Source organism: Sylvia atricapilla, unplaced genomic scaffold, assembly GCF_009819655.1.
Source record: "Sylvia atricapilla isolate bSylAtr1 unplaced genomic scaffold, bSylAtr1.pri scaffold_172_arrow_ctg1, whole genome shotgun sequence".
NCBI lineage: Eukaryota > Metazoa > Chordata > Aves > Passeriformes > Sylviidae > Sylvia > Sylvia atricapilla.
The window spans coordinates 1-11536 of NW_027077101.1; the positions used below are offsets into that span (position 1 = coordinate 1).

Here is an 11536-nt window from a genome sequence, read left to right on the forward strand (position 1 = left end):
TGGGGGACAGGATGGGGACATGATGGGGACACTGACCATGGGCATGAGGGACAGCGATGGGGTCACTGGGGGGCCATCCCATGGGGACACGGGGTGATGGGGACAGTGATAGGGGCACTGTCACCGCCATGGGGATGTGAGGTGATGGAGACAGCAATGGGGACACTGTCACCGCCATGGGGTGATGGGGACAGCGATGGGGACACTGCCACCCCCACGGGGACACAAGGTAATGGGGACAGCGATGGGGACACTGCCATCCCCATGGGGACATGGGGTGATAGGGCAGCGATGGGGACACTGCCATCCCCGTGGGGACATGGGGTGATGGGGACGGTGATGAGGACACTGCCACCCCCATGGGGATGTGAGGTGATGGGGACAGCGATGGGGGCACTGCCACCCCCATGGGGACATGGGGTGATGGGGATGGGGACACTGCCACCCTCATGGGGTGATGGGGACAGCGATGGGGACACTGCCACCCCCATGGGGACACGGGGTGATGGGGACAGTGACGGAGACATTGTCACCGCCATGGGGTAATGGGGAGAGAGATGGGGACACTGCCACCCCCATGGGGACATGGGGTGATGGGGACGGTGATGAGGACACTGCCACCCCCATGGGGATGTGAGGTGATGGGGACAGCGATGGGGACACTGCCACCCCCATGGGGACATGGGGACAGCGATGGGGACACTGTCACCGCCATGGGGACATGGGGACAGCGATGGGGACACTGCCACCCCCATGGGGACATGGGGTGATGGGGATGGGGACACTGCCACCCTCATGGGGTGATGGGGACAGCGATGGGGACACTGCCATCCCCATGGGGACAAGGGGCTCAGCTCTGTCCGGCGAGGACGCAGGGTGATGGGGACGGGGGTGGGGTCCCGGGGTGATGGGGGGAGCCGTGGGGGGGGGGGGGAGCAGTCGGTTGCTATGGAATCCCGTTGCTATGAAGCGCGTTGCTATGGAGCCCCGTTGCTAGAGACCCCCGTCGCCATGAGCCCCCCGTCGCTATGGACCCCGTCGTTTTGAAGCTCGTTGCTATGGAGACGGACGCCATGAACGCTGTTGCCATGGCGCCCATCGCTATGGGGCACCCCGATGCTGCGGACCCCCCGTTGCTATGGAAACACGTTGCTATGGCCCCCCGTTGCTATGGAGCTCCCGCTGCTATGGGCCGCCGTAAGTCACCGCGCTGCGGCGCCGCCAGAGGTCGCAAACGCCGCTGGGGGGCGGGGCCGCCGGGAAGGTTTCCGCCCCCTTGGCCGTGAATGGACCAATCAGCTCGCGGGAACGGGGAGGAAGGGGCGGGGCCTGAGCGGCGCAGCCGGAAGTGGTCGGTGCGGGCCGTGGCGCCGATCCCGGGACAGGCCGGGGAGTCCCGTGCGGACCGGAGATCTCTGTACGGAGCAGGGCCTCCCCACTGGGCCGGGGGCCGCTCCCAGTACAGCCCAGACCCCAAACTGGGCGCCGGCTGTTCCCCGGGAGGGACCGGTGACCCCCAAACTGCGCCCGGCCTCTCCCGGTAGGGACCGGTGACCGCCTGCCTCGTTCCGGTGCTGTCCCCTGGTCCCCGTCCCAGTCCGAAGGAGGGACTGGTGTCCCAGTCCGGTGACCGTCAGCTCCTCCCGGGCCGGGCCGGGCTCTCCCCGGTGATCTCGGCGGTCCCGTCGCCGGTCCTGCCCGTGTCGGTGCCGCGGCTCCAAACGACCCCCGGCCATGGTGAGTGGGGACGGGGCCGCCTCGGCTGCGCCGGGCCCTTCGCGGTCACCCCGCGGCCACAGCGCTGGTCACTCCGTGGTCACCCCACGGTCACCCCGTGGTCACCCCACGGTCACCCCGTGACCCTCCGGTTTCCCCCCAGGGCGAGCGCAAGGGCACCAACAAATACTACCCGCCGGACTTCGACCCCGCCAAGGTGGGCTGGGGGCTCGGGGGGCTCGGGGAGGGCTTCGGGGGGCTGCCGGGGAGTTTTGGGGCGCTGAGGAGGGGGTTGTGGGGCGGGGGTGTGGGTTTAGGGGGATATTGGGGTGCAGGTTGGGGGGGTTTTGTGGGGCCGGGGGTGGCAGGAGGCTTGGGGCAGCCGGGAGGGGAGTTTTTGGGGGGCTGGAAGGGCGTGTGGGGATTTTGGGGACCTGATTTCTCTTTTTGTCCCCTCCCAAGCATGGCTCCCTCAACAGATACCACCACAGCCACCCGCTGCGGGAGCGCGCCAGGAAACTCTCCCAGGGCATCCTTGTCATCAGGTGAGGGGAGGGGACACCCCAGAAATGTCCCTTGTCACCTCCCGAGGATGGCTGTGACACCCCAAACCCCCCCGTGTCCCCCCAGGTTCGAGATGCCCTTTAACATCTGGTGCGACGGCTGCCAGAACCACATCGGGATGGGTGAGTCCCACCTCTCCTCTGGGGACTGGGGGGGCTTTGGGGGGTCCCAGAGGGGTTTGGGGGGTCCCCAAATCTGCGGGGGGGGTGTTTTCACCCCCCCCGTCTCCCCACAGGTGTCAGGTACAACGCGGAGAAGAAGAAGGTGGGCACCTACTACACCACGCCCGTGTACAGGTGAGCCCCAGCCCCTCCCTCCGCCGTGGGGACACCTGGGGGACCTTCTGGGGACCCCCCCCCGAGCCGCGTGTCCCCTCCCAGGTTCCGGATGAAGTGTCACCTGTGTGTCAACTACATCGAGCTGCAGACGGACCCCGGGAACTGCGACTACGTCATCGTCAGCGGCGCCCGGCGCAAGGAGGAGCGCTGGGACCCCGGGGACAGCGCCCAGGTGCTGCCCACCGGTGAGTCCCAGTACGGCCCAGTGCCTCTGGGCTGTCCCCAGGCCACGGTCACACCCGCGGCTGGGCTCCCAGTCCCTCCCAGTGGCTCCCAGTTCCTCCCAGTGGCTCCCAGGGAGCGGCTCCTGGCATGGGGGCTGAGGGGTGGGACATGGGGACTGTGCCTGAGGGCTGCCCTGGGGGGCTCCCAGTCTGTCCCAGTTCATCCCAGTGCCCCCCAGTTCATCCCAGTGCCCCCAGTCCCCAGTGCCCCCAGTCCGTCCCAGTGTCCCCCAATCCATCCCAGGGTCCCCAGTCTGTCCCAGTGTTCCCAGTTCATCCCAGTGCCCCCAGTCTATCCCAGTGTCCCCAGTCTGTCCCAGTGTCACCCAGTTCATCCCAGTGCCCCCCAGTGCCCCCCAGTTCATCCCAGTGCCCCCCAGTCTGTCCCAGTGCCCCCCAATCCATCCCAGTGTCCCCAAATCCATCCCAGTGTCCCCAGCCCATCCTGGTGCCCCTTATCCCTGTGGCTGTCCCCTGTCCCTGCAAATGTCCCCATCCCTGTGAGTGTCCCCTGTCCCTGTGGGTGTCCCCTGTCCCTATGGCTGTCCCCTGTCCCTGTGGCTGTCCCCATCCCCGCGGGTGTCCCCACCCCTGTGGGTGTCCCCAGTGATGTTGTCCCCGGTGACGGTGTCCCTTGTCCCTGTGGGTGTCCCCTGTCCCTGTGAGTGTCCCCATCCCCACGGGTGTCCCCAGTGACACTGTCCCCGGTGACGTGTCCCCGGTCCCTATGGGTGTCCCCTGTCCCCGTGGCTGTCCCCATCCCCACGGGTGTCCCCAGTGACAGTGTCCCCATCCCTGTGAGTGTCCCCATCCCCACGGGTGTCCCCAGTGACGTTGTCCCCAGTGACATTGTCCCCGGTGGCGGTGTCCCCTGTCCCTGTGGCTGTCCCCATCCCCGTGGGTGTCCCCGGTGACATTGTCCCCGGTGGCGGTGTCCCCTGTCCCCGTGGGTGTCCCCATCCCCACGGGTGTCCCCAGTGACACTGTCCCCGGTGACGTGTCCCCGGTCCCGTGTCCCCGCAGCCCCGGAGCAGCGGGAGCGCCTGGCGCTGGATCCCATGTTCCGCCTGGAGCACGGGGTGACGGACAAGGAGGTCCTGGAGCGCGCCACCCCGACGCTGACGCGGCTGCAGGAGGCTCAGGACGCCTGGAAGGACGATTTCGGCCTCAACAGCCGCCTGCGGAGGCGTTTCCGGGTCAGTGGGGGGCTCCGGGACCCCCGAAAACCCCTTTGGGGGGTCTCCAAAAAACCTGAACGCCCGCTGAGGAAACTCCTAAAAAAATCTCCTAAAATCCCCCCACCGAGGGGCTGCGGCCCGCCCAGGAGCCTCCTGGCCCCGGGGGTCTTCGGGCCGCGCCCCCAGCCCCATTTCCGCGGCAGGAGGAGAAGAGGACGCTGCGGGAGGAGGAGGAGGAGGCGGCGGCGCTGAAGGCGAGGGCCGGCCTCAGCATCCCGCTGCTGCGGGAGGAAGAGGAGGATCGGCGCCTGGCCGCTCTGCTCACCCTCCGCGCCCCCGACTGTGCGTGGGGGGCTCGGGGGGAGGCTCCCGGGGGTCTTCGGGGCGGTTCCGCAGCCCCCCGACCCCGGTTTTTTATCCCCGCAGCCTACGAGGAGAAGCAGCGGCTGAAACGCTCCGAGATCTCGCGGCGCTCCTGGTTCTCCCCCCGAGGGGCGCCGCAGAAATTGGGGCTGGGGGCGGCCAGAGCTGCCCGGGCACCGCCGGGACCCCCGCCCACCCCCGCCGGGCTGGGCATCGTGCGGAGGAGAACCGGAGAGGACGGCGGGGGAACGGAGCGGCCGGTGCCGGTACCGCGGGAGAGCCCCGGTACCGCCGCCCAGACCGGACCGGAGCCCCCCGGTACCGCCGCCCAAACCGGACCGGACCCGCCCGGTACCGCCCAAACCGGACCGGAGCCCCCCGGTACCGCCCAAACCGGACCGGACCCGCCCGGTACCGCCCAAACCGGGCCGGAGCCCCCCGGTACCGCCCCTCAAACCGGGCCGGAGCTCCCCGGTACCGCCCCTCAAACCGGACCGGAGCCCCCCGGTACCGCCCGAACCGGACCGGAGCCCCCCGGTACCGCCCAAACCGGACCGGACCCGCCCGGTACCGCCCAAACCGCACCGGAGCCCCCCGGTACCGCCCCCGCCCCGTCCCTTGTCGCCGACTATTCGGACTCGGGCTCCGAGAGCCCCTGAGGGGATTTTTGGGGGCCGGACCCCCCCTTTGGGCTGGTTTGGGGGGCGCCGAGCCCCCGCCCACCTCAGCGAGACCCCCTCTGTAATTTATGTCCCCGAGCAGCCCGAAAATAAAAATAAAAATAAAACTAATAAAGATAAAAGGTCATGAGTGGCGTGTCGCGTGTCCCCGGCGCCGCCCCTGGGCGTGTCCCCCGGCGGTGGGCGTGGCCCCGGAAGGGGCGGGGTTGTGTCGCGCGCTCTGTCGCGATGGCGCTGGAGTCGCTGCGCTATCGCCGCGGGTCGCTGGAGGTGCTGAACCAGCGGCTGCTGCCGGCGCGGCTCCGCTACGAGCGGGTGGGGGGCGTGGAGCGCGCCTGGGGCGCCATCCGCGACATGGAGGTGAGGGGAGACCCCCGGGACCCCCAGAGACCCCCCGGGACCCCCAGAGACCCCGAGACTCCCCCAAACCCCGAGACCCCCACAACCTCCCGAGACTCCCCGAGACCCCCCCCCCAGTCACCCCTAAAACCCCCGAGACCCCCACAACCCTCGAGACCCCCACAAACCCCAGAGACCCCCGAGACCCCCACAAACCCCCGAGACCCACCGAGCCCCCCCCGAGCACCCCACCCCAGTCACCCCCGAGACCCCCAAAACCCCCCCAAACCCCGAGACCCCCACAACCTCCCGAGACTCCCCGAGACCCCCGCCCCAGTCACCCCTAAAACCCCCGAGACCCCCAGAAACCCTTAGACTCCCACAACCCCGGAGACCTCAACAAACCCCGAGATCCCCGAGACCCCCACAACCCCCGAAACCCCCAGAGACCCCCACAAACCCCGAGACCCCCAGAGACCCCCGCCGCAGTCACCCCTAAAACCCCCGAGACCTCAGAGACCCCCACAAACCCCGAGACCCCCACAAACCCCGAGACCCCCATAACCTCCCGATATCCCCAAGACCCCCCGAGCACCCCACCCCAGTCACCCCCACAACCCCCGAGACCCCCACAACCCCGGAGACCTCCGAGACCCCCAAAACCCCCACAAACCCCGAGACTCCCACAACCCCCCGCTGCAGTCACCCCCGTGACCCCCGAGACCCCCACAACCCCCGAGACCCCAGAGACCCCCGCCGCAGTCACCCCTAAAACCCCCGAGACCCCCAGAGACCCCCACAACACCCCGAGCACCCCACAAACCCCGAGACCCCCACAAACCCCGAGACCCCCACAACCCCCGAGACCCCCACAAACCCCAGAGACCCCCGAGACCCCCACAAACCCCCCGAGACCCCAGAGACCCCCCACAACCTCCCGATATCCCCAAGACCCCCCGAGCACCCCACCCCAGTCACCCCTAAAACCCCCGAGACCCCCACAACACCCCAGAGACCCCCACAAACCCCGAGACCCCCAGAAACCCCGAGACCCCCACAACCCCCGAAACCCCCACAACCCCCGAGACCCCCGCCGCAGTCACCCCCAAAACCCCTGAGACCCCCAGAGACCCCCACAAACCCCCGAGACCCCCACAAACCCCGAGACCCCCGAGACCCCCACAACCCGCAGAGACCCCCCCAAATTCCGGAGACCCCCCCAAACCCCGATCCCCCCCGAGCCCCCCGCCGCAGTCACCCCCAAAACCCCGGCCCCTTCTCCCCCCACCACCCCCATTTTGGGGTACCCCGCACCCGTGGGGAGGGGCTCAGGGCTCGCTGTCCCCCCAGGTGCGGGGGGCTCCGGCCATCGCCCTGCTGGGCTGCCTGAGCCTGGCCGTGGAGCTGGCGGCGGGCGAGGGCCCCTCCGAGGATTTGGGGGCGCTGCAGGAGTTTGTGGGGAGCAAACTGGGGTTCCTGCTCACCGCCCGCCCCACGGCCGCCAACCTGGGCCACGAGGCCCAGCGGCTCCGAGAGTTCGTGCGGCAGCGGGTGGAGACCCCCGGGGTCACCCCCCAGCAGCTGCGGGAGAGGTATCGGGGCTCGGGGGGATTTGGGGGGGACCCCGGGGGGGGTGAGATCGGTACTGGGGGGTCCCCGAGACTGGGAGAGGTGTCTGATGGTTCTCAGATCCCCTGGGGTAGGTTTGGGGGGTTAAAGGGGGGGTCCCGGGGTCTCCCCGGTGGGGATTTGGGGGGTTAAAGGGGTGTCCTGGGGTCTCCCCGGTGGGGATTTGGGGTCCTGGGGTGGGTTTGGGGGGTTAAAGGGGGGTCCTGGGGTCTCCCCGGTGGGGATTTGGGGTCCTGGGGTGGACTTGGGGGTGTCCTGGGGTCTCCCCGGTGGGGATTTGGGGTCCTGGGGTGGGTTTGGGGGGTTAAAGGGGGGTCCTGGGGTCTCCCCGGTGGGGATTTGGGGTCCTGGGGTGGATTTGGGGGGTTAAAGGGGTGTCCCGGGGTCTCCCCGGTGGGGATTTGGGGTCCTGGGATGGATTTGGGGGTGTCCCGGGGTCTCCCCGGTGGGGATTTGGGGTCCTGGGATGGATTTGGGGGGTTAAGGGGGTGTCCTGGGGTCTCCCCGGTGGAGATTTGGGGTCCTGGGGTGGGTTTGGGGGTTTAAAGGAGTGTCCTGGGGTCTCCCCGGTGGGGATTTGGGGTCCTGGGGTGGATTTGGGGTGTTAAAGGGGGGTCCCGGGGTCTCCCCGGTGGGGATTTGGGGTCCTGGGATGGATTTGGGGGGTTTCGGGGGGTCCTGGGGTGGGTTTGGGGTTAGGGTTGGGGTCACACCCCCTTTTTTCTCCCCCTCCCCAGCATCATTGAGTACATCGAGGGGCTCCTGGAGAAGGACCGGAGGGACAACCGCAGCATCGGGGCGCACGGGGCGACTCACATCCTGGGGAGGGTCCCGGGCGGGGGTCCCGTCACCGTCCTGACCCACTGCAACACCGGGACCCTGGCGACGGCGGGCTACGGCACCGCCCTGGGTACGGGGACACCGGGGGTCTTGGGGTGACCCTGGGGGGTCTTGGGGTGACCCTGGGGGGCTTTGGGGTGGCACCGGGGGGCTTTGGGGTGACCCTGGGGACATTTGGGGTGACCCTGGGGACATTTGGGGTGACCCTGGGGGATTTGGGGTGACACTGGGGACATTTGGGGTGACCCTGGGGACATTTGGGGTGACCCTGGGGACATTTGGGGTGACCCTGGGGGGATTTGGGGTGACCCTGGGGGATTATGGGGTGACCCTGGGGGGCTTTGAGGTGACCCTGGGGGGCTTTGGGGTGACCCTGGGGGGTTTTGGGGGGGACCCTGGGGGGCTTTGGGGTGGCACCGGGGGGTTTTGGGGTGACCCTGGGGGGTTTTGGAGTAACCCTGGGGGGCTTTGAGGTGACCCTGAGGGGTTTTGGGGTGACCCTGAGGGGGTTTGGGGTGACCCAGAGGGGGTTTGGGGTGACCCTGAGGGGTTTTGGGGTGACCCTGGGGGGATTTGGGGTGACCCTGGGGGATTTGGGGTGACCCTGGGGACATTTGGGGTGACCCTGGGGGGTTTTGGGGGGACTCTGGGGGGCTTTGAGGTGACCTTGGGGGATTATGGGGTGACCCTGGGGGCTTTGAGGTGACCCTGGGGGTTTTGGGGTGACCCTGGGGGGTTTTGGAGTAACCCTGGGGGGCTTTGAGGTGACCCTGGGGGGCTTTGAGGTGACCCTGGGGGGCTTTGGGGGGACCCTGGGGGTCTCAGCGCCCCCGGTTTCCCCCGGGGGTGTCGCGGGGGTCCCTGAGGTGTCCCCCGTGTCCCCAGGTGTGGTGCGGGCGCTGCACGAGCGCGGGTCCCTGTCGCGCGTGTTCTGCACCGAGACCCGCCCCTACAACCAGGGCTCGCGGCTGTCGGCGCTGGAGCTGCGACACGACGGTGTCCCTGTCACCCTGATCGCCGACAGCGCCGCCGCCGCCGCCATGAGGGAGCGCGGGGTGCAGGGTGAGGGCGGCGGGGGGGGACAGGGGCCGGTGACACCGGGGTGGGGACACGGGGTGGGGACACGGCGCAGGTGACACCAGGGTGGGGACATGGGGTGGGTGACACCAGGATGGGGACAAGGAGGGACACAGGGCAGGTGACAGCAGGATGGGGACACGGGGTGGGTGACACCAGGGTGGGGACACGGGGTGGGGACAAGGAGGAGGGACACCGGGCAGGTGACACCAAGGTGGGGACACGGGCCGGGTGACACCAGGGTGGGTGACACCAGGGTGGGGACACGGGGTGGGTGACACGAGGGTGGGGACAAGGAGGAGGGACACGGGGTGGGTGACCCTAGGATGGGGACACGGGGTGGGTGACACCAGGATGGGGACAAGGAGGGACACGGGGTGGGTGACACCAGGATGGGGACACGGGGTGGGTGACACCAGGATGGGGACAAGGAGGGACACCGGGCGGGTGACACCAGGATGGGGACAAGGAGGGACACGGGGTGGGTGACACCAGGATGGGGACAGGTGACATGGGACAGGCCTGGGACAAAGCGGACGGGATGTGATGGGGGACACGGGATGGGGACAGGTGACACAGGACAGGCCCCTCTGACCCCGCTCTGTCGCCAGCTGTGGTGGTGGGCGCTGACCGTGTGACCGCCAACGGGGACGTGGCCAACAAGATCGGGACGTTCCAGCTGGCGGTGGCCGCGCGGCACATGGGGATCCCCTTCTACGTGGCCGCCCCCAGCAGCACCTGCGACCCCACGCTGGCCTCGGGCCGCCTGATCCCCATCGAGGAGCGGCCGGGGACGGAGCTCACCCACCTCGGGGACGTGCTGCTGGCTGACCCCGGTGGGTGCCGTGGCTGGGGTGTCCCGTTTGGGCGGCTCAGAGTGTCCCAGACCCCGGGGCGCACCCCAGAAAGGGTTGGTGTGTCGGGTTTGGGGTTCCCTGGTGGTCCCTGTGGGTCCGGGGGTCCCACCCCTGCCTGGGGTCGCTGCCAGAGCCCCTCTGACCCCATATACCCCCGCTTCCTCTTGCAGAGGTCGACGTGTGGAACCCGGCCTTTGACGTCACGCCGCATGAGCTCATCACGGGGGGCATCATCACGGAGTGGGGGGTCTTCGCCCCCTCCGAGCTGCGCCAGGCGCTGGCGGAGCGCGGGAAGCGCTGACGGCTTCCGCCTCGGTGTATCCCGGCGTGCCTTGCGCCGCGGTCCGGTGTATCCCGGCAGCCTTTGCTTACAATAAAGCCTCGATGTATCCCGGCAGCCTTTGCGGCAGTACCGCCTCGGTGTATCCCGGCGGCCTTTGCGGCACTAACGCCTCGGTGTATCCCGGCAGCCTTTGCGGCAGTAACGCCTCGGTGTATCCCGGCAGCCTTTGCGGCAGTAAACGCCTCGGTGTATCCCGGCAGCCTTTGCGGCAGTAACGCCTCGGTGTATCCCGGCAGCCTTTGCGGCACTAACGCCTCGGTGTATCCCGGCGTGCCCCGCGCGCCGCCTGCCGGTCGCTTCCGGCCTGAGGGCGGTAGCGGCGGCGATGGCGCAGGGCCGGCCCAAGGCGGCGGCCAAACGTCCCAAGGCGGCGGCAGCGGCGGCCCGCGGGACTCGGGGCCCGCGGAAGGGAGGTGAGGTGGGTCCCGGGGGTCCCGGGGGACGGCGTTGCGGCAGAGGCAGACTCGGGGGTCTCCGGGAGTGTCGCTCAGAGGAGCTCCGAGGCGGGCGGGGGGCGACAGGAGGCCTCAGAACTTCGGGGTGGAAGGGAGGCTCTCATTTGCCGGGGGTGTCCCGTAGAAGTGTTCCCTGGCGGGTCTCCAGTGCCCTCCCCGGGCCTCCGGGGAGCTCGGGCTTGTCCGTGGGGTGATCCTGGGGGTTCTCATGGGTCTCAGCCCCAACCACGCTTTCCTCAGGCCGCACCATCGCCCCGAAGAAGCTCCGCGTGATCCAACAGCAGAAGCTGAAGAAGGTGAGGGGGGAGCGTGGCGAGGTTTGAGGGGTGCCGAGGGGTCTGGGGGGACCCCACCTGTGCCCCCCTGACCCCCCGTGCTCTCCCCAGCGCCTGGAGGTCGGGATCCGGATGCGGATCGAGCAGGAGACGGTGCAGCGGGCGCAGGGCGGCCTCCCCAAAAAGCTGGCCCTGGTCACGGCGCCGGCTCCCGCCAAAGACAAAGCCAAGAAGGGCCGCGGCTGAACCGGCCCGGGGAAGGTCCTCTGAGCCCCCTCCGGTGACCCCCGCGAGGGTCTGCGGGAGCCCGAGCTCTTCTCAGGCGGTTTTTAATAAAGGGATTTGCGGGCGGCGGCCCCTGCCCACACCCACGAGGCTGGTGTCTGATTTTGGGGGGTTGTGGCCGCGGAGGGCCTGGGGAGCTCCTGGAGGAGGTACGGGGGGACAAGGGGGGATGGACATCGGTGACACCCCAAGATCCGGGGGCCCCTGGGGGTGTCCCGGTGCTCCCGGGAGGGTTCTGGGGGAAGGTCAGGTGTTCCCGGGGGTCCCAAGCAGGTCGCGCTGTCCCTCAGGGAACTCCTTGCATCCACTGGGGGGGTCCCGATGTCCTCGGGGGTCCCCGCCGGGGGCGTTCTCCCGCGGATCCCGGTGTCTC

General features: G+C 69.1%; 3 protein-coding genes across 3 annotated transcripts; all 3 read left to right on the plus strand.

The window, feature by feature from the left end:
• Positions 1-1477: 1477 nt before the first annotated feature.
• Positions 1478-5042, plus strand: YJU2B (YJU2 splicing factor homolog B). The gene is made up of 9 exons (XM_066340261.1): positions 1478-1737; positions 1880-1933; positions 2179-2261; positions 2347-2402; positions 2516-2576; positions 2661-2803; positions 3866-4038; positions 4224-4362; positions 4447-5042. The coding sequence occupies exons 1-9, from the start codon at positions 1735-1737 to the stop codon at positions 5040-5042; spliced, it is 1308 nt and encodes a 435-aa protein (XP_066196358.1). The 5' UTR covers positions 1478-1734.
• A 212-nt stretch (positions 5043-5254) lies between these two features.
• Positions 5255-10202, plus strand: MRI1 (methylthioribose-1-phosphate isomerase 1). The gene is made up of 6 exons (XM_066340264.1): positions 5255-5423; positions 6753-6994; positions 7769-7941; positions 8757-8933; positions 9560-9784; positions 9976-10202. The coding sequence occupies exons 1-6, from the start codon at positions 5292-5294 to the stop codon at positions 10104-10106; spliced, it is 1080 nt and encodes a 359-aa protein (XP_066196361.1). The 5' UTR covers positions 5255-5291; the 3' UTR covers positions 10107-10202.
• A 126-nt stretch (positions 10203-10328) lies between these two features.
• Positions 10329-11245, plus strand: CUNH19orf53 (chromosome unknown C19orf53 homolog). Its single transcript, XM_066340265.1, has 3 exons — positions 10329-10561; positions 10844-10899; positions 10990-11245. Exons 1-3 carry the CDS (start codon positions 10474-10476, stop codon positions 11122-11124), a joined length of 279 nt encoding a protein of 92 aa, XP_066196362.1. The 5' UTR covers positions 10329-10473; the 3' UTR covers positions 11125-11245.
• The last annotated feature ends 291 nt before the right edge of the window (positions 11246-11536 follow it).

Bases quoted from the DNA above. Each gene is read 5' to 3' on its own strand.
- MRI1 (XM_066340264.1), top strand. From the start codon at position 5,292: ATGGCGCTGGAGTCGCTGCGCTATCGCCGCGGGTCGCTGGAGGTGCTG. The intron at 5,424-6,752 runs GTGAGGGGAGAC...CTGTCCCCCCAG, and splicing joins GCGCCATCCGCGACATGGAG to GTGCGGGGGGCTCCGGCCAT. The intron at 7,942-8,756 runs GTACGGGGACAC...CCGTGTCCCCAG, and splicing joins GGGCTACGGCACCGCCCTGG to GTGTGGTGCGGGCGCTGCAC.
- CUNH19orf53 (XM_066340265.1), top strand. From the start codon at position 10,474: ATGGCGCAGGGCCGGCCCAAGGCGGCGGCCAAACGTCCCAAGGCGGCG. The intron at 10,562-10,843 runs GTGAGGTGGGTC...CGCTTTCCTCAG, and splicing joins TCGGGGCCCGCGGAAGGGAG to GCCGCACCATCGCCCCGAAG. The intron at 10,900-10,989 runs GTGAGGGGGGAG...TGCTCTCCCCAG, and splicing joins AACAGCAGAAGCTGAAGAAG to CGCCTGGAGGTCGGGATCCG.
- YJU2B (XM_066340261.1), top strand. The intron at 4,039-4,223 runs GTCAGTGGGGGG...TTTCCGCGGCAG, and splicing joins GCCTGCGGAGGCGTTTCCGG to GAGGAGAAGAGGACGCTGCG. The intron at 4,363-4,446 runs GTGCGTGGGGGG...TTATCCCCGCAG, and splicing joins CACCCTCCGCGCCCCCGACT to CCTACGAGGAGAAGCAGCGG.